Source organism: Podarcis pityusensis (assembly GCF_964106645.2).
Source record: "Podarcis pityusensis genome assembly, chromosome: 3".
Classification (NCBI taxonomy): Eukaryota; Metazoa; Chordata; class Lepidosauria; order Squamata; family Lacertidae; genus Podarcis; species Podarcis pityusensis.
This window is the reverse complement of record NC_138026.1, coordinates 107,395,063-107,413,822: the sequence shown is the minus strand read 5'-3', so window position 1 is coordinate 107,413,822 and position 18,760 is coordinate 107,395,063. Positions and strand designations below refer to the sequence as shown.

General features: G+C 44.5%; 2 protein-coding genes and 2 long non-coding RNA genes across 12 annotated transcripts in view; 2 read left to right on the top strand and 2 right to left on the bottom strand.

Annotated features, from left to right (window-relative positions):
• Positions 1–1,957, bottom strand: part of MSH2 (mutS homolog 2) — a 52,822-nt gene extending 50,865 nt beyond the window's left edge. Inside the window, exon 1 of the mRNA XM_081000900.1 lies at positions 1,684–1,957. Coding sequence (XP_080857026.1) covers positions 1,684–1,954 — 271 coding nt within the window. The 5' untranslated portion in view covers positions 1,955–1,957. The remainder of the gene's footprint in view (positions 1–1,683) is intronic.
• Positions 1,958–2,090: 133 nt separating this feature from the next.
• Positions 2,091–18,760, top strand: part of LOC308474685 — a 32,394-nt gene continuing 15,724 nt past the window's right edge. For 7 of the 8 annotated variants that reach the window (XR_013984829.1, XR_013984830.1, XR_013984831.1 and 4 more), the window contains exons 1-3: positions 2,124–2,240; positions 4,021–4,117; positions 5,256–5,379. This is a non-coding gene — a long non-coding RNA (uncharacterized lncRNA). Of the gene's footprint in view, positions 2,241–4,020; positions 4,118–5,255; positions 5,380–18,760 lie in introns of all 8 variants that reach the window. The other variant, XR_013984828.1, reaches the window with a different exon arrangement.
• Positions 5,388–6,574, top strand: LOC308474743. The gene is made up of 2 exons (XR_013984916.1): positions 5,388–5,630; positions 6,159–6,574. It is a non-coding gene; the product is annotated as an uncharacterized lncRNA (long non-coding RNA).
• Positions 6,220–17,769, bottom strand: EPCAM (epithelial cell adhesion molecule). 2 transcript variants are annotated; one of them, XM_081001170.1, is made up of 9 exons: positions 17,384–17,769; positions 11,739–11,843; positions 11,361–11,604; positions 10,713–10,778; positions 10,227–10,287; positions 9,167–9,268; positions 8,723–8,858; positions 7,423–7,464; positions 6,220–6,682 (listed from the first exon to the last, which is right to left on the bottom strand). In XM_081001170.1, the coding sequence occupies exons 1-8, from the start codon at positions 17,451–17,453 to the stop codon at positions 7,454–7,456; spliced, it is 795 nt and encodes a 264-aa protein (XP_080857296.1). In that variant the 5' UTR covers positions 17,454–17,769; the 3' UTR covers positions 6,220–6,682; positions 7,423–7,453. The 2 variants fall into 2 exon arrangements, with proteins under 2 accessions (XP_080857296.1, XP_080857295.1); XM_081001169.1 differs by having other exon boundaries at positions 8,664–8,858; positions 17,384–17,765.

The following is an 18,760-nucleotide window of genomic DNA, read 5'->3' as shown; positions in this document are numbered from 1 at the left end:
ACGCTGGAGAACAGGGTTCAAATCCCAACTTTGCCACAAGCTCACTGCCGGCATAACCTACTTCACAGGGTTGTTGCGAGGATTAAACAAGGGAGAGGGAGGACCATATATGCCACCTTGAGCTCCTTGGAGAAAAAGCTGAGATATAAATGCAGAAAATAAATAAATAAAATATACACATATAACTTTTTTTTTTTAATGCTTTAAGCTCAGAAGTTAACATAATCTCCTGCCTTTACTTCTGTGTTCTAATTACAGGCTCTGCTTGCTTTTTATAACTTAATTAGCTGTTTATCTGGCAGAACTGTTTGAATAGCATTAGTTGTATAAAAGTAAATGTAAAGGGACCCCTGACCGTTAGGTTCAGTTCTGGACGACTCTGGGGTTGCAGCGCTCATCTCGCTTTATTGGCCGCGGCGTACAGCTTCCAGGTCATGTGGCCAGCATGACTAAGCCACTTCTGGCGAACCAGAGCAGCGCACGGAAACGCCGTTTACCTTCCTGCCAGAGCGGTACCTATTTATCTACTTGCACTCTGACGTGCTTTCAAACTGCTAGGTGGGCAGGAGCAGGGACCGAGCAATGGGAGCTCACCCAATCTTCTGATCGGCAAACCCTAGGCTCTGTGGTTTAGACCACAGCGCCACCCGCATCCCTATTAGTTGTACCCTGGTACCTCGGGTTACATACACTTCAGGTTACAGACTCCGCTAACCCAGAAATAGTACCTCAGGTTAAGAACTTTGCTTCAGGATGAGAACAGAAATCGTGCTCCGGCGGCGCAGCAGCAGCGGGAGGCCTCATTAGCTAAAGTGGTGCTTCAGGTTAAAAACAGTTTCAGGTTAAGAATGGACCACTGTATAGTTGAGTGTTATTTTTCGGAATCTCAACTAAAGCAAACCCTGACTCTTGCTGATTCTTAAACCCACAAGCGCACAATCAAAACTTGATACAGTGGTACCTCGGGTTAAGTACTTAATTCGTTCTGGAGGTCCGTTCTTAACCTGAAACTGTTCTTAACCTGAAGCACCATTTTAGCTAATGGGGCCTCCCGCTGCTGCCGCGCCACCAGAGAACGATTTCTGTTCTCATCCTGCAGCAAAGTTCTTAACCCGAGGTACTATTTCTGGGTTAGCGGAGTCTGTAACCTGAAGCGTATGTAACCCGAGGTACCACTGTACTGTATTTAACTTGACCACAAGCAGACTCCACCACCACCCCCCACCTCGGCTGCGGGTGGCTGACTCCCACTTCTCCCCCGCCCTTCCCCCACCCAATTCATTTCAGCTCCTGTTGTTCAAGACTTGCTGCAACTTTGCGTTATTTTCCTGCTTCCAAACGAAAAGAACAAAATGCGCGTGTTGGAGAAGGGGTTACTGTTTGTTCCCATTTTATATTGTAAAGCTAAACCAAGCAAGCAAGCTTCCTAGAGGAGCTGTTGTTATGAATGCATGTTATGAACTGTCCTGCGTCCTTCGGCTGGAGGGCGGCGTGTAAATTTACTTAATGATGATGATTGGAAGAACGGCAACAAAGCAGGTGACGAACGGAGAGGCAGCTTCGGCGAGCCCCGTCGTGTTAACGGAACCGGCGTCCGACGGAAACCTGCGGGGGGGGGCCGACCCCCTGTCCCTTCCGAGAGCCGGCAGCCTCCGGACTCAGCCCTCCCCCCGGCGCCCTTACCTTGCGCCAGCATCCGAATGACCGTCCGCGTCTTGAAGACGTCGGCGGCGGCCAGCAGCGCGTCCCTTCCATGCACCGTATAGTAGTCGCCGCGCTCGAAGAAGCGCACGGTGGTGTCCGGCTTCTCCGGCAGCGCCAGGATGGCGCGCACGAAGCCGCTCTCGGCGTTCGCCCCGTCGGGCCAGCACGCCTCGCGCGCCGAAGTCGAGGGGGAGCCGCCGACGGCGATGTCCACCGAGACCGCCAAGGCCGCGTTGAAGTCGGACGCCATGCTGCCGGAATCTCCCGCCAAACGAAAAAAACTGCCGCGCTTTACTGGTCGCGCCTCCTCAGACGCCGACTGCCACGCCGCCCTCTCGGCCGCCGTAGCGAGTCACGTGCTCCTCGGAGCCCGCACGAGCCCTTGCCGGATGTCATGGCAACGGATGCGCGCGCAGCGACGGCGGTTGAGATTTTCAGGGGCCGTTTTGCGCATGCTGTGAAAATGGTGGGCGGGCTTTTGGGCTCGCCTGTCTGTCCTTCTCTCGCTATTGAATGACTGAGGATCTTAGCCAGGGGTCAGCAACCTTTTTCAGCCGTGGCCCGGTCCACCCTCCCTCCGACCATGTGGGGGGCTGGACTATATTTTTTTTGGGGGGGGTGAACGAATTTCTGTGCCCCACAAATAACCCAGAGATGCATTTTAAATAAAAGCATACAATATACTCATGTAAAAAGCTATGGTTTTCCCAGTACAGTGGTACCTCGGGTTACATACGCTTCAGGTTACACACTCCGCTAACCCAGAAATAGTGCTTCAGGTTAAGAACTCTGCTTCAGGATAAGAACAGAAATCATGCTCCGGCGGCGCAGCAGCAGCAGGAGGCCCCATTAGCTAAATTGGTGCTTCAGGTTAAGAACAGTTTCAGGTTAAGTACGGACCTCCAGAACGAATTAAGTACTTAACCCGAGGTACCACTGTAGTGATGTATGGAAGTGAGAGCTGGACCATAAAGAAGGCGGATCGCCGAAGAATTGATGCTTTTGAATTCTGGTGCTGGAGGAGACTCTTGAGAGTTCCATGGACTGCAAGAAGAACAAACCTATCCATTCTTAAGGAAATCAGCCCTGAGTGCTCACTGGAAGGACAGATCCTGAAGCTGAGGCTCCAATACTTTGGCCCCCTCATGAGAAGAGAAGACTCCCTAGAAAAGACCCTGATGTTGGGAAAGATGGAGGGCACAAGGAGAAGGGGACGACAGAGGATGAGATGGCTGGATAGTGTTCTCGAAGCCACCAGCATGAGTTTGACCAAACTGCGGGAGGCAATGGAAGACAGGAGTGCCTGGCGTGCTCTGGTCCATGGGGTCACGAAGAGTCGGACATGACTAAACAACAACAAAAACACGTTGATTCCTGGACCGTCCGCGGGCCGGATTGAGAAGGCGATTGGGCCAGATCCGGCCCCCAGGCCTTAGGTTGCCTACCCCTGGTCTTAGCCATGCTCTGCGCCCACCTGCCGTGTTTACTTGGGAAGTCCAGCTCTGCTGAGCTCTGCGGGCATCACTGCTTAGTGGTCCTTGTCTATCCTACCTCCAGCAATCCCCGCTGAACTTCGTGGGACTGGCTTTTGAGCACACAGGTGTAGGACTGCGCTGCTAAATGAGCTTAGTGAAAAATATAAAAAGAAGTGCCCTGCTGGATCAGAACAATGACCCAGATAGTGTGGCATCCTGCTCTCAAAGGGGCAGCCAGATACTTGTGGGGAAAACCAGGGAGCAGAGCATGAGCCCAAGAGCACCCTCCCCCCCCCTCCTGTGGCATTTAGCAACTGGTGCTCAGAAGTGTTGCTGCTTGTGCAGGCTGAGAGTACAGTGGTACCTCAGGTTAAGAACTTAATTCGTTGCGGAGGTCCGTTCTTAACCTGAAACTGTTCTTAACCTGAAGCACCACTTTAGCTAATGGGGTTTCCTGCTGCCTCCACACCACCGCAGCGCAATTTCTGTTCTCATCCTGAAGCAAAGTTCTTAACCCGAGGTACTATTTCTGGGTTAGTGGAGTCTGTAACCTGAAGCGCCTGTAACCCGAGGTACCACTGTATAGGGCATTATGGCTAGTAGCCCTCGGTAGCCCTCTCCTTCATGAACTTGCCTTATGCTATTTTAAAGCCATCCAAGTTAGTGGCCATCCTTGTGGGAGGGAGTTCCACAGTCTTGACTTTCTTTTACATTGAATCTTCCAACATACAGCTTCCCTGGATTTCCAGGGGGAACGAGAAAGGGAGAATAAGCATAAAAGTATCCACTTTTTTCCATGCCATGTTTATACCAATGGTTCTCAAAGTTTTTTTTTCTCCAGGCTGCACTTTCAGGAAAAAAATGCATTGAAAAACACAACTGGGATTGTCCTCAGTATCACCTGATGTTCCTCTTCTCATTTTGAAAAGATAGTAAAGGTAAAGGTACCCCTGCCCGTACGGGCCAGTCGTGTCCGACTCTAGGGTTGTGCGCCCATCTCACTTAAGAGGCCGGGGGCCAGCGCTGTCCAAGACACATCCGGGTCACGTGGCCAGCGTGACGAAGCTGCTCTGGCGAGCCAGCACCAGCGCAGCACACAGAAACGCCGTTTACTTTCCCGCTATAAAGCGGTACCTATTTATCTACTTGCACTTAGGGTTGCTTTCGAACTGCTAGGTGGGCAGGAGCTGGGACCGAAAGACGGGAGCTCACCCCGCCGCGGGGATTCGAACCGCCGACCATACAATCGGCAAGTCCTAGGCACTCAGGTTTTACCCACAGCGCCACCCGCGTCCCGCGTGAAAAGATACCCATCTGTAGTTCACAAATGTTTTTATACTATACCATATAACTTAATTGTTTATATTTTCCTTTGGTTGTCCTTGAATCTTCCCACCACTGCCATCCTCTCCTGCAACACTAGTGTGGCGCACCACACCATTTGAGAACAAACAGTTTATATGTTTTTATCATGTCACTTCTTACTTGCCTGTTCTCTAAACTAAAAAGCCCCAAATGCTGCAACCTTTCATTAGGGGAATCACTCCATGCCCTTGATAATTTTGCTGCCCCTTTTCTGTTGTTTTTTAATATATATATATAATATTAAGTTTTCCAATTTAATAATCCAATGAACCACATTAAAACATTCCAAATTGCAATACAATAAAAAAGCCAAATATAAATGCCAATTTTTTTATCTTTGGGTGACTTCCCATGCTCTGAAGTGCTGATCATCTAATCTCACATTGCATTTCTTAATCAATAAGCCATTCCGATGTTAATCCTTCACATAATTTTCATTTACTTTCACAACCACTGGTCTATTCAACTTTTGCTTTCTTAAGTTCTGTATGAAATATTTTCCCGTTTTCCACAGTCCAGCAATTCCATTTTCAGTTTCTGCCCCCTTTCCAACTGTACAATATTATTTTTGAGGTGAGGTCACCAGAACCATACACAGTACTCCAAATGTGATCGCACCATAGATTTATAGAAGGGAATTGTGATACTGGCACTTTTATTTTCAGCTCCTTTCCTAATGATCCCTAGGCATGGAATATGTCTTTTTTACAGCCTTTGTATGCAAGTACCTTCATCGAGCTAGTATAGCAGGCCCCATAATACACTGATCTTCAACTGGTGCTCATGGCCTGATCCAAAGTGGGTCACAACAGCAGTACCACCATGCAAATATATGGTAAGTGGTTAAAAAATGGGTCCTCAGGTTTATGTTTGGGTGAAAAGTGAGTGCAGAGTCAGAAAAGGTTGAAGATAACTTGCCATAACACACTTCAGATGGAGGGAGAAATATTTCTTCCCCCAGATATTGCTCAACTACAACTCCCATCAGCTACAGCAAGAATGGCCAGTGGCAAGGGAGAATGGCAAGCTGCAGTTCAGCAACATCTAGAGGGCCAGAGGTTCCCTTTTAGACAGGTACAGCAAAAGGTGAGAAGGTAACTATCTAAAATTAATAAATCCTAGGCATGCAGTCTTCAGTGGAAATTATTCCTAAGGAAAATGTGCACCAAATGATAGCTCTGCTGTCTTCCAGCCAAGTACTTCTTTGCACTACTGTTACTCTTCAGGTTTTCCTCCCTGCAGCCCAGTCTTATACCTGTTTACTCAAACGTTCTCTGTACGATAGAACTTACTGCCAAATAAGTGGCATGGCACCTGAACCAATGGATTCAAGTTACAAAAAAGAGATTCCGATCAATATCAGAAATAACTTTTTGACAGCAAGAGCTGTTCCGACAGTGGAATAGACTCCGTCGGGAGATGGTGGTCTCCTTCACTGGAGGTTTTAAGTAGAGGTTGATGGCCATCTGTCATGGATGACCTAGCTGAGATTCCTGTATTGCAGGGGGTTGGACTAAATAACCCTTGGGCTCTCTTCCAACTCTACAATTCTATTATATCAAAATACCTTTTTCCTAAATGCTAATCTAATTAGAGTTATGTCTCTAAAACTAGAATGAAGATATTGGGAAGTGTCTCATTAAGTCATTCTTAGAAATACCACAGAAGAGCCGAAAAGATTTTCAGAATTTATTAAAATTACTTGTAAAAAAAAGAGCAAATCTGAAGGAAAATATTTACAAGCATTAAAAAAAACCACACACACTATATTCCATGATCTGCAAGAGATGCAAGGTGGCCAAATTCATTTAGTAACTTACTAGACACCTCAAAGTTTATACAAAACAGTTATTTAACATACATCCAACAAAAAGGCATCAGTAATTTTACACAAAGAAAGGACGTTCATCTTGCCCAACTAGTAAAAATGTTTAAAAAATGGATTACAGTCCAGCAAAATGCAGTCTAGTGTCAAAATTTGAAGTAATCCTTTTATTAAACTATAAGGAAGTATTTAAACAAAAAAAAAAGTCTCTACAGGTAATCTTCAGTTTACATGCTTCTGCCATGTTTATCCTTATTTCGTGTTACAGCAATTACGAGTTTAGTTCTCTGTGCATTTCGTTCATTTCCTTTACCTGAAGACACACAAAAAAGAGTTTTATTCCTTTTCAGTTTTGATGCCTTTAGAACATGTTCATTTATTAATACTGTATTACCAATAGAATGGACACCAGTCACCAGCCTAGAAACTAATTTTTGCTAAATGTAACTCCCCCTGCCCCCAATAATATCATATGTTCAGCTTTTTGGCTGAATTTGTTTACAGAAGAATCCAGAAAGCTGTAATTTGCAGTTTTGTTTTTACTACATAAAAAACCTCTTCCCTGGGCCAATGTATGTATCAGATCCTAAGCACTCTAGAAAATAATATTTCCTGTGTGCAGCATTTAAGTGACTCCCCAAACTGTTAGATGTCAAAACACATTCTCTCACACACAGAATGTTGGCCATACTTGTTACAAGCATGGCATATGAACCTTTCAGCAACTTATTGCATGGCAAGTTAAGCAAATAGATACTGTAAGAACCTGCGAATTGTTCCTGTTCACTTTCTTGCTAGATTATAGTTTTCATTATTATTTTGTTTTATTATTCACTCTTCACACTAAAGTCAAAGGGCAGGTCAAAACAATTTTACATACAACATTAAAAACAATTTCAAAAATTAAAAAAAAAAATGAACCACGAGAAGCTAGAATAAGCCGTAAAATATGCACCTCAGGTGTTACAAGCTCAGAGGAATTTTTATAGTACCGTTCTATGCCATTGTTTAAATTCTTAACAGTTCCTTTGATTTTGATTTTTTAAAACTCACCTCAGCTTTTTCATATTTCCCCTTCTTTCTTCTAGTAAAGACCTGCAGGGAGAGCAACAGGTTACACCAAGTTTTTGCAAAGCTTAGCAGTTCAAGGATCCACAGAACACTCATGCAACATCCACGACTTCCCAGGTCCCATTCACTGAGGTCCCCTAAATGATAAAACCTTCTGGCCAGTCAGGTCCATGTTGCTTATGAGACCTGCAAGCAGGGGCGACCCAGCCCGTTTCACCACCTAAGACAAAATAGGAATTGCCACCTCCTGCCCCCACACCCCGCCATAGTGTCCCACCAGAATGCTCCAGCTTCTCATGAAACTCAGGTGTTTCACAAGTGGGGCAGGAAAGATGAGTGGATCTGTAAGCAGCCATTGTGATTCTGCTGTCTGAGGGAGGTGCTGCGCCCTGTCTCATGGGTGGGCTTGGTTCATGTGCACACAGGACCAAGTCTCATCTACTATAAGAATTTATTTATTTTTATCACTGCAAGCCAGGTCACTGTGGGAAGCACAGTAGCTCAGTGGTAGAGCACATGCACTGCATACAGAAGGTTGAAGATTTAGCCTCTGGCATGTCGAGGTAGGACGGGGAAAGACCCCTGGAATGAAAGCCCGGAAAGCCACTGTCAATCAATATAGTCAATTGTGAGAATAATGATCCAGTGATCCAAACTCTGTATAAGCACCTTTTTCCATTTCTGTAATTTGGACCAAGGTATGAAAACTGGACTGGAATGAGCATATTTCACAGCAGCAGCCACCCACACCAGTGTCTGCCCGTTACAGAGACTTACGATATGGTCTCCGAAAAGTTTGCATGCCGTTTCTTTAACAAACTGGGCATTTGTTCTCACTATGATAGCTTCCTATTACCTAAATTCAGCCTATAGCATGTATGACGATCAAGTATTTACCTCGCTTATTCTTATCCTATTCAGGAGTGAATAGCTATTTCCACATAAAATACTACTACCTCGGACATAATACATGAAGTTATTCAACCTTAAAGATCCTCCCAGGAGGCCCTTCAGGTCCCCCAACCTTCAGAATACTCGCCCAAGGAGGTTCATCTGGTACAAGTCTCTGCTGAAATAGAGACTTCAGATACCAAGTTCCATTATATTATAACTGGCTATTTTATTTCTGCTGCTACTGTGACTGTTGCCTTATTACACAACTCTGGAACATTTTTAACCTGAAGAATGGGGTTAAAGTATCTTATAAAGTTAGAAAAACATACCAGTACAAGAATACCAGCAACTATGGCCAGTATTATAATTACAATCACAGCAATAATACCAGGATTCAAATGTTGCATTGTGAACTCTGGTGCCTTGTCATCAATGTAGTAGATTATAACATCATTAGATTGAAGAGGTCCTGTTGAACTGTGAAGGGTAAGATTTGGTCCTATAATCACAGAGTCCCCTTTCATCTGAAAGAGTAGAAGCACTAGTTACTTTTGGAGTAAGTAGTCCAAGCAATATCCAATCACTGAAATACAGGCAACTACTGACTTGTGTGGGGTTACATTTCTGATCCCCATGCATATTGGTGGAGCGTGCACAAGTCTATTACGTCCCCCCCTGCCCCCCCCTTTTCTGGTCACTTACGGGTCACCACACTGCACATGTGCCCAATTGCATATAAATTGGACAAGCGTAAATCAGTCGTTGCCTGTAAAGCACTGAGTTTACATGAACCATTCTATTCTACCTTGCACAAAGGGACTCGTATACTTACATCTTTTTCAAAATAGTACGCCACATCAACTATATCTACATCTGTGGCAGATTTCTCTGAAGCGTTTTGTTTCAGTTCAATAAAAACGAAAGGCTTTTCATACTGGGATGAAGAAAACACAGCAATTAGATCCACATAACCAATAAATAAATATATGAACAGAATGTGACTTTGTTAGGTTTTTAGAAATCTCTTGGAGTTTAAAAATCATGTTCTTTTTGAATAGTACTATAGTAATAATAATAAATATTAATAATTTTATTATTTACACCCTGCCCAATTGGCTGGGTTTCCCCGGTCACTCTGGGCAGCTTACAGAATATATAAAACATACACTTTAAGACAAGTGGTTTGTTTGTTTCAAGAACTTGTATTAAAAGAGATTAATATAACAGTTCAAATATCACAGCTGTATGATACAAACTCTGACAAAACGTCTTGAATTAGCAGGCTATGGAATTACAGGTGGAAGCTACAAAGAGGCACATTTCTTGTGAAGCCTAATACGTTCCATTCCTAAAACTTGTTCTTGGGAATTCTGGGTGACTCCCTCTTGAACCTTCGATTCTTTTATGTTTTCCCTTCAGTAGTTGATTATATATTTTGCTTTTAGCTGGGCTTTTTAGATTAATATAAAATACTTACAACAGAAAGTCCTTTATATAGTAAAATTAAATATTTAACGTTGGGGTTCAAGTATATCTCCTCTATCTTGAAAGTTTAAAGGCCATTTTTAGAAATACAGTGGACGCTCGGGTTGCGAACGTGATCCGTGCAGAATGCACGTTTGCAACCCGCGTCCACAACCCACAGCGTCGCATCTGCGCACACGTGGCTTGCAATTCGGTGCAAAGCTCAATTTAGCGCTTCTGCGCATGCTCGACCGCCGAAAGCTGGAAGTAACCCGTTCCAGTACTTCCGGGTTTCGGTGGCCCGCAACCCGAAAAAACGTAACCTGAAGCGTCTGTAACCTGAGGTACGACTGTATGTGAATACTAGCACAAAATTGTCTATAGGAATCCAAATATGACAGAAAATCTGCAAAAATTGCTATTCATACCGTAGCAGTTATGTGATTTTTATTCAATTTGTAACGCTGAGAAAGTCGTTCTCTGATTTCACTACAAAGACAAGAATTAGAAACTGTTAGTACTTGAACATGTGATTTAGAACTGAATCTTGTGTCATCCTCTAACAACAATCTAACATCTTTGCATTAACCCCTAAGGGACACATCAGCAACTTCTATTGGTTCTGTCCTGTCAACTACAACTTCTGCAACTGTATTTACACCTTTCCCCATACTTGGCACTAGCAGAAACAGAGGCAAAGCTGGCTTAAACCAGCCCACTTATATTTTGCTACCAACATCAGTTAAACAAGCAAAGTGTAGATGCAATATAGCAAGAACAATGGCTTTGGAGGAAGTTAACACTGCATTAGTATACAAATCACTTCCTTTTGAACTACATTCTGAAGAACATCCCCATCCCTAGAAATTGTATGTTTTGCAATCCTAATTACTTCAAACAGACTAAAGACATACCTCTCAAGGCTAGGTTTGTCCAAATCAGTTTCTGTCCCAGAGTGCTTCATTTCCATCGAAATCCAGCTGAAAAACAAAGTATTGCGCTCAGGAATTTAGCTGGCCGATTCCACACATTAAATACAAGCTTAAGAAATAGGATTTCAAATAATCTTTTATTTGTAAAATTACAGTGGGAACAAACTTGACAATATAAGGAGTGGGCAACTTTAAACACCACCACTCCTAGAGCCACATCTGCAGGGCTAGACATTTGGAGACACATACCACTGGGCAAATTGTATATTCACTTTAATCCCCATGCTCTGAAGTAGACAAAGTGCCTTAGGTTACTATTAGCAGTGTGGGGACAGTGATATTGGCTGCATTAGGAGTGCCTTGTAGTGCAGGGAAGAAATTAAACCACACTCCCACCCAGCTCTCAATGCAGGGGAAATCTATTTCTGCACTGATTGCTGATCAGCTTGGCAACACAGGAAGTGAGTGAGCCATGGCAAGCTGCAGTGTGTGCTGCTGAGGGACATATGTTGCTTGCTGGTTGCCCACCTGTGACATAAAACATTAATGTTTTGTACCTGCATGTTTATATATTTGCCTGGCACCAAATATTTATATTGCAAGGTACATGCAGTTTCATTGGAGGCTTACCTTGTCCTTACTACTTCATCGCATTTAATGTCTTTACCCCCCTTGTCAGTTCTTCGTACTCCAGCTGAGTTCACACACCAGCAAGTGTCTGTACCATTGCACTGCTTAGCTTTGAAGTTACCATTGTCATCACATTCTGGATCATAAATGCCATCATTGTCTCTAATAGCATGTTGTGGTCTATTACTTCTGCCAGTCTTTGTGCGGTATATTTCTGCTTTCATCAGCAGGCATTTTGAAGACACTGAAAATAAGATCGCAAAGAACCACATTTAAAGTTACCTTTTCAGTTTCAAATGTCTGATTATGCTGGAATGCTAGGGCTTCGCAGCTCATATTTGAAACTGAAGCAAGTTATCCAGGAGTTGTTGTACTCACATGTTCCACAGTCCACTGTGACATTGGACCCAAAACTTGTGCATCTGCATGTACTGCTAACTGAAATACAGTTTACCACGTTCTTGTTGTTCAGGCATAAGCAACCTGTAATAATTAAATGTATCAGTTAGGAAGGAAACCAGTCAGGTACCATGCACCAAATAGGCAAATAAATGTCTTCACTTCTGAGGGAGGAAGAAAAATTCTCTCTCTCTCTGTAGATATCCAAGCACTCAAGATAAAGCCAACAACTGACACCACAAATCAAAGCTCAGACGAAGTTATCATTTTAAGAAAAAATGGTTTAATTCAAGTGTACTGAATTTTAACTTAAAAAGAGGCCCATACCAAAAGTGTCTTGTGTTTATGTAATATTTCTGAAATTACTTCCTTCTGGTGCATTGTAATAATGTTATCAAAACAGTGCAGTTTGCATATCAGAGTATTTACATTGTTTACCATCAGCACACAGTAGACTCCTGCTTTACTATTCCCTTCTAGCAAGCAGGAACAAACAATGCTACATCCAAACCAGAGATGAGTTTTGTTTTGCTCAAACAACATCAAGAACAAACCACAATCTCTAGTTTGGATCAGGGTGGATAAAAAGTAATGATTTTTTAAAATGGGCTTTTATTTAAATTGAATTTTTTATAAATAAAATGCTTTTGGAGTAAAAATCTTTCTAAAGATAGATTTCTATTTAAGTTAAGGAAAAAACCTTAATCCCATTGTTCCTTTGCAAATTTATATACACAGAATCAACCCCATACCTCTTAAATGCTAAGTTCCAAGAGGTTCGATGAACAGATTGTTTGGAGTGGAATAGATCTGCCCAAGTAAGTGTGAAGCAGTAAAAATGAAAGTGTAACCTTGTGAGCAGAATACTCCACAAGTCTTGGGATATTTGTGTAATAATTGTGCGAGTCAGTTGCACGCCTGTGCAACTCAGACTTGAGGCAAGTGCTGAAGGCACTTCAGGGCTAGCAACCTCTTCCCAATCCCACTGGGTTCCAACAACTGCACCAACACTTAACTGTACAGAATAGGCACCTGAATGTAGAAGCAAATCCAAAGGGGTAGTGGTGGAAATAGTAACTGGGATCTGTAAGTCCTTGGCGAGACCTTGAAGTGCTTGCCAGTCAACTAATAAGAGTTCACTGGTTCCAGGCCCTTCTTCCCAGGGCTCGCCTGACATTGTCCAAACGATCAAGTCTCTAACCACATCAGTTTACAAACATGGATACATATGCTATAATGTTACTGTTTTAGTTAAATAAGTTGTTAAAATTGTTATTAAGGAAATGATTATTTTTCTCCTTCCAATAAAGTACAGCAGAAAAGTTGTCCAAATATAAGTAGTTAACTTATTAAACCTCACAATAATTTCATAATTATCTTCCTATGTATTTCTAGTAGAATAACCAAATCAGTAATTTTTTATATAACTGTAAAAACTACCTTGAAAGTTTATTATTCCAAAAATGAAACCTTCATCTGGTTGTAAATATTAAGATTATACCAGCAAGATTGTCTTTCTGTAAAAAAGTGATTTAAATCAAGTCTTACTTAAATTACTTAATTACTTAAATTAAAAATTACTTAAATCAAGTGATTTAAATCAATTTCATTTAAATCAAATCCACCCTGGTTTGGAAATAACTAAGAAATTACAGTGTGTTGCTCCCACTGGCTACATAGGAGTAGCAAAGCGGGAGTCTTCTGCTTTTGAAGATGTCATCCCCATCCTCAAAAAGGGGGGAAAGGAAGACCCAGGTAACTACTGATCAGTGAACTGGACATAGATACCAGGGAATGTCCTAAAACAGGTAATTCAATAGTTGGTCTGGGAGCATTCAGAAAAGGATGCTGTGATTACCAAGACCCAGCATGGGCTTCTCAAAAATAAGTCATGCCAGACCAATCTGATTTCTTTTTTTGATGGAATTACAAACTTGGTGGATCAGGGAAATGCTGTGGACATAGTGTATCTTGATTTCAGTAAGGCTTTTGACAAAGTCCCCCATGATATTATTGCGAGGAAGCTGGTAAAATGTGGAATGAAAGAGGTAATCGTTAGGTGGATTTGTAGCTGGTTGACTGACTGACTGAACCCGAAGAGTACTCATTAATGGCTCCTTGTCATCCTGGAAAAAAGACAAGTGGGGTACCACAGGGTTCTGTCCTGGGCCCGTTGTTGTTCAGTGTCTTTATAAATGATTTGGATGAAGGAATTGAGGGGACGCTCATAAAAATCTGCAGATGACACCAAACTGGGAGGGGTACCTAATGCCGCAGAAGACAGAATTGGAATTCAAAATTACCTTAACAGATTGGAGAACTGGGCACAAGCTAACAAAATGAATTTCAATAGGGACAAATGTAAGGTTCTGCACCTAGGCAGGAAGAACCAGGTGCACAAATATAGGATGGGGGGCACCTGGGTTACTAGCAGTACATGTGAAAAGGATCTAGAGGTCTTGGTCGACCACAAGCTTAACCTGAGTCAACAGTGTGATGCAGGAACATAACAGCTAATGCTATTCTAGGCTGCAACAACAGAAGTATAGTGTCCAGATCAAGGGAAGTTGCAGTATCACTCTATTCTGCCTTAGTCAGACCACACTTGAAATACTGTGTCCAGTTCCAGGCACCACAATTTAAGAAGGATGTTGACAAGCTGGAACATGTGCAGAGAAGGTCAACCAAGATTATCAAGGGTCTGGAAACTAAGCCTTATGAGGAGCACTTGAAGGAGCTGGCTATGTTTAGCCTGGAAAAGAGGAGACTGAGAAGAGATATGATAGCCATCTTCAAATGTCTCAAGAGCTGTCTCATGGAAGAGGGAACAAGCTTGTTTTCTCCTGCTCTGAAGGGTAGAAACTGAACCAATGGATACAAGTTACAAGAAAGGAGATTCCGACTAAACACCAGGAAGGACTTTTCGAGAGAGCTGTTCGACAGTGGAATAGACACCCTTGAATGTTTTTAAGCAGAGGTTGGTGGTCCTCTGTCATGGATGCTTTATTTGAGATTCCTGCATTGCAGGGAGTTGGGTGACCCTTCCAACTCTACAATTCTATGACTGCAATTTCCACTGGAAAGGATTATAGCTCAGTGGCAGAGCATGTGCTTTGGATGTAAAATATCCCAGGTTCAATTCCTGGCATCTCCAGAGAGGGCTGGGAATGTCCCATCTGAAACTCTGGAGATCTGCTGCCAGTCAGAGTAGACGCTACAGAGCTGAATGCCTCAATGGCTTGATTCTGTATAAGGCAGCTTCCTCTCAAAGTCTAAAGAAAAAAAGATTCAAGAACTCAGTGGAGGAAGTCACTAATCTAAAACAAAATTTTAAGACTTGCGTGTTGAATAATTTGAATACACACATTTAAAGGATTTGGTTCTCTCTCCAGGAAGGAAATATCTACTGCCTATTTTTTAAAAAATAAAGTGTGAGATGCTCTACTAGCTACACATGAGATGCTATGTTTTTAATAATTCATGCTACCGATACTCAAATTTTAAGCGAGGCTTTGAAAATTGGTGACAGATGGTTATATAAAAGAAACCCACTTGGGACATACTAAGAAACACTCCTTCCGCAAGAGTCACAACACATGGGCATTTTCAAGAGAAATTTTACAACTATTGTCTATCCTCTAGTAGAAGACCAGATTTGCTCTCAGGCACCTCCCCTAACCCTGGGTGTAGTCTCAATTGCAGAAAGGAGCCAGTCACATCTCTGCTCTGCTTTATTTCTGCTACCAGGAAATGTGAAATTTGAAAACAGCTCAAGGCCTCAGGGATGGGCTTCCATTTACCAACAGGAGTCACATAGGAGCTGACACAGATTAAAAAGGAAAGCAAAAGTTACTAGCCTGTTCTTTCCAGGGCTCTTAGAACTATAACAATGAAGCCTCTTCTCTTCCTGATGGAAGAGGTGCCCAGCAATGGCGGCAACAGCTCCTTGCAGCCCATTTAACCCCATGGGCTTGTAAACTGTACAAAACAATCATATTGATGGCACTCCCATCAGACAGCAGATATAACCAACACTGATGAGCCTTCTATTTACACACGTCAGCTCAGTCACCCATAGAATACACAGCAGCAGGAGAGGAAAAAGAAGGCTGCTTTGGTTAATCAGAATAAAAAAATTCCTTCCAGTAGCACCTTAAAGACCAACTAAGTTAGTTCTTGGTATGAGCTTTCGTGTGCATGCACACTTCTTCAGATACTGAAGTAGTGTGCATGCACACGAAAGCTCATACCAAGAACTAACTTAGTTGGTCTTTAAGGTGCTACTGGAAGGAATTTTTTTATTTTGACTATGGCAGACCAACACGGCTACCTATCTGCAATTGGTTAATCAGGTGATTGATCCGTTAATATCACAGCCCTAGAAGGTTCCGACACCAGGGCTGCTCCAGGAAATTTTACTGTCCGAGAGGAAGGGTTAAGATGACACCATCATTCTACATAGTGGCCAACTGGACCTAGCATTGGCAATGGGTCAGTGTCCTCCACCACACCCATAAGCCACAACCGTAGGGAGTTGCAGGGCAGGTTGTATAGTAAACACAGTCCTATCCTCAAACATCTCACCTGCCCCCCCCCAGGCAGCCACCTCACTCCGCCTAGTGGTGAGGCCAAACTCTGCACATCACCTAGCAGTTCAACAGCTATGTATTTTAAAACTACTTCCTCTTTGTGATGTCACAGGCTGAGCCTCATTCCTGTTCTTTCGAGGCAAACCTGGGGGGCGGGGGGCGGGGAGGGCGGACAACGTTTGAAAGGCAACGGTCCTTGGAAAGAAGAGTACCTCTGACAACGCTTAGATGTCGAGGGGGGGGTAGGGGAAGAAAGATTCTTCTGCACAGGGAATTTCTTATCTTGAGAGACGACACAAAATAAATAAATTCCGACGACATTCAAGAAAGGAACCCTGTAGCTGCTGAGCCCAAGTTGGCCTTACCTCCCATTTCTTCAGACAGGTTATGGTGAATATCGGCATAACCATATTGAAGCGCTGCTTCACCTGAGACACGCACTAATACTATATACTGCCCACATCTCAGCACACCATTTTAAAAATAATAACCTCAATCTAGGTTCTGAAATGAAAGTTAGTTTCTTCGAGGCGCGGGGTTGTACCTAGCTAAGTTAAGACTTCCACAGGATCCAAATCCGTCCCTTGACTTCGACGGATCTACTCTCGGTGAGTAGACCTAACACTCCAGTGGGGTCAAAATTTGAAGAAAAAGTCCCCCGAGGACCGCGCTTGGGTCGGGCCGCCACCCCCAACTCTCCCCGGAGGCCCTAGCTCTCTCTCCAGGGAGCTTCTTTCCCAAGCAGCAGGATCCTCGACGGGGGGCAGCCAGGTGCACCCCCAGCCCTTGTCCCCTAACCCCCACCCACCCCGCCACCCACTGAAGGCAAACCGAAGCTCTTTCTGTCCCGGTGAGAAGAAGCGCCTCGCCCCTTCCCTCCCCGCCCCGACGGGGCGCCATTTTGTGGCGAGCGGGCACGGCTCGCCTCGCTCCTGAAGGGGCTCTCTCCGGGCAAGGCGCCATTAAACCCCCTCACAGGAGCGGATAGTCGGAGGAAGGGGGAAAGAGAAGGAGGCTTCCTCGACGGATACGTACTGCAGTTCACGGTGGCGGCGAGCGCCAGCATCGCCAGCGCCAGGTAGACGGTCCCGCGGGGCAGCTCCATCGCTGGGCAAGTTGAAGGGACAGGTAGGCAAAGGAGGCAAAATAGTAAAACAGTAATAAAGAGGAGCGCTGCTTCGACGCGCCTTCTCCTCGAGGCTCCGCGGCGCCCTTTCTCCCCTCGCGAAGACGCTCAAGCTGCTCAGCAGGTTCCGCAGGTAGACCAAGCCCCCTCTCGGCCGGCCGCGCCCGACGTCTCAGGTTGCACCTGGGGCCTCCTCTCAAACGCCGCCTCCCCTGGCACCTGTGTCGCTCGCTTTCACTCGCGCGCGCTCCCGCTTCCTCCTTCTCCTGCCGCCAAGGACAAATGAGTCTCTCGGGGCTCCCGCCAGCGCTTATAGCCCGCAGCGCCACCTGAGCGAAACTGGGAGCGGCCGGCGGGGCGGGGCGAGTCCGGCGGCCGAGGCGAAAGAGGCTCACCTGCCCGCCCGGTGGCCCATATATGGACTTTTCCGGCGCGAGGCACCTTTGGAGGGACGGGGCGGGTGCTGAGGTAAGAGGCGCCTGGCACCTGCTGTCTGAGGGAATGCAGGTGGATCCTGCTGGAGCGCCGTCTGAATGTAACTTTAAAAAATGGGGATGGGTGGTGTTTTCACAATTTACAGTGGTACCTCGGGTTACAGACGCTTCAGGTTACAGACTCCACTAACCCAGAAATAGTACCTCAGGTTAAGAACTTTGCTTCAGAATGAGAACAGAAATCACGCGGCGGCAGCGCGAGGCCCCGTTAGCTAAAGTGGTACCTCAGGTTAAGAACAGTTTCAGGTTAAGAACGGACCTCCAGAACGAATTAAGTTCTTAACCCGATGTACCACTGTACCTGTGTGCTGGTCCAACTGGGGAAGGCTGGGGCTCGCCAGGTGGATGGCAGCGCAGTGCGCAAACTGAAAACTCTTGCTCTCTTTTCTCCCCACACCCCAACAAGAAACCAAGAAGTTAGCCCACAAGAATTTAAAGTTCAAGGAATAGGTTTTGACAGCCTGCCTGCTGGTAACTGTCGCAATTGTGCCCGAAAGAATTGGCCTGGTGAAGTCTGTGGCAAACACAGGCACAAGAAGGGGAATTCAGGGCACCTGTGGGGAAAGAGAGGATAGGGGATGCCCTCAAATTTTAAAGTTGATGGATCATGAGCTGCATATATCGAAAGCTTCTTCCTTGTGCTGTAATAAATGTATCTTCAAGGACCTCTAATGGAACCGGGGTTTCTAGTGTCCACTAATAAAACTACATAACTGACCCTCGTGGTACCTTCCAACCCTAAAATTCTATTCTTCTGTTATTATTTATTAAATTTGTGTGCCACCCTTCATC

What these genes read in the sequence shown, in the direction of transcription:
- EPCAM (XM_081001169.1), bottom strand. Translation starts at nt 17,453, where the DNA reads ATGGAGCTGCCCCGCGGGACCGTCTACCTGGCGCTGGCGATGCTGGCG. An exon ending in CACAGTGGACTGTGGAACAT is followed by an intron (nt 11,605 to 11,738) that starts GTGAGTACAACA and finishes TCTTATTTTCAG; the next exon opens with TGTCTTCAAAATGCCTGCTG. An exon ending in GGAAATATGAAAAAGCTGAG is followed by an intron (nt 6,683 to 7,422) that starts GTGAGTTTTAAA and finishes GTGTGTCTTCAG; the next exon opens with GTAAAGGAAATGAACGAAAT.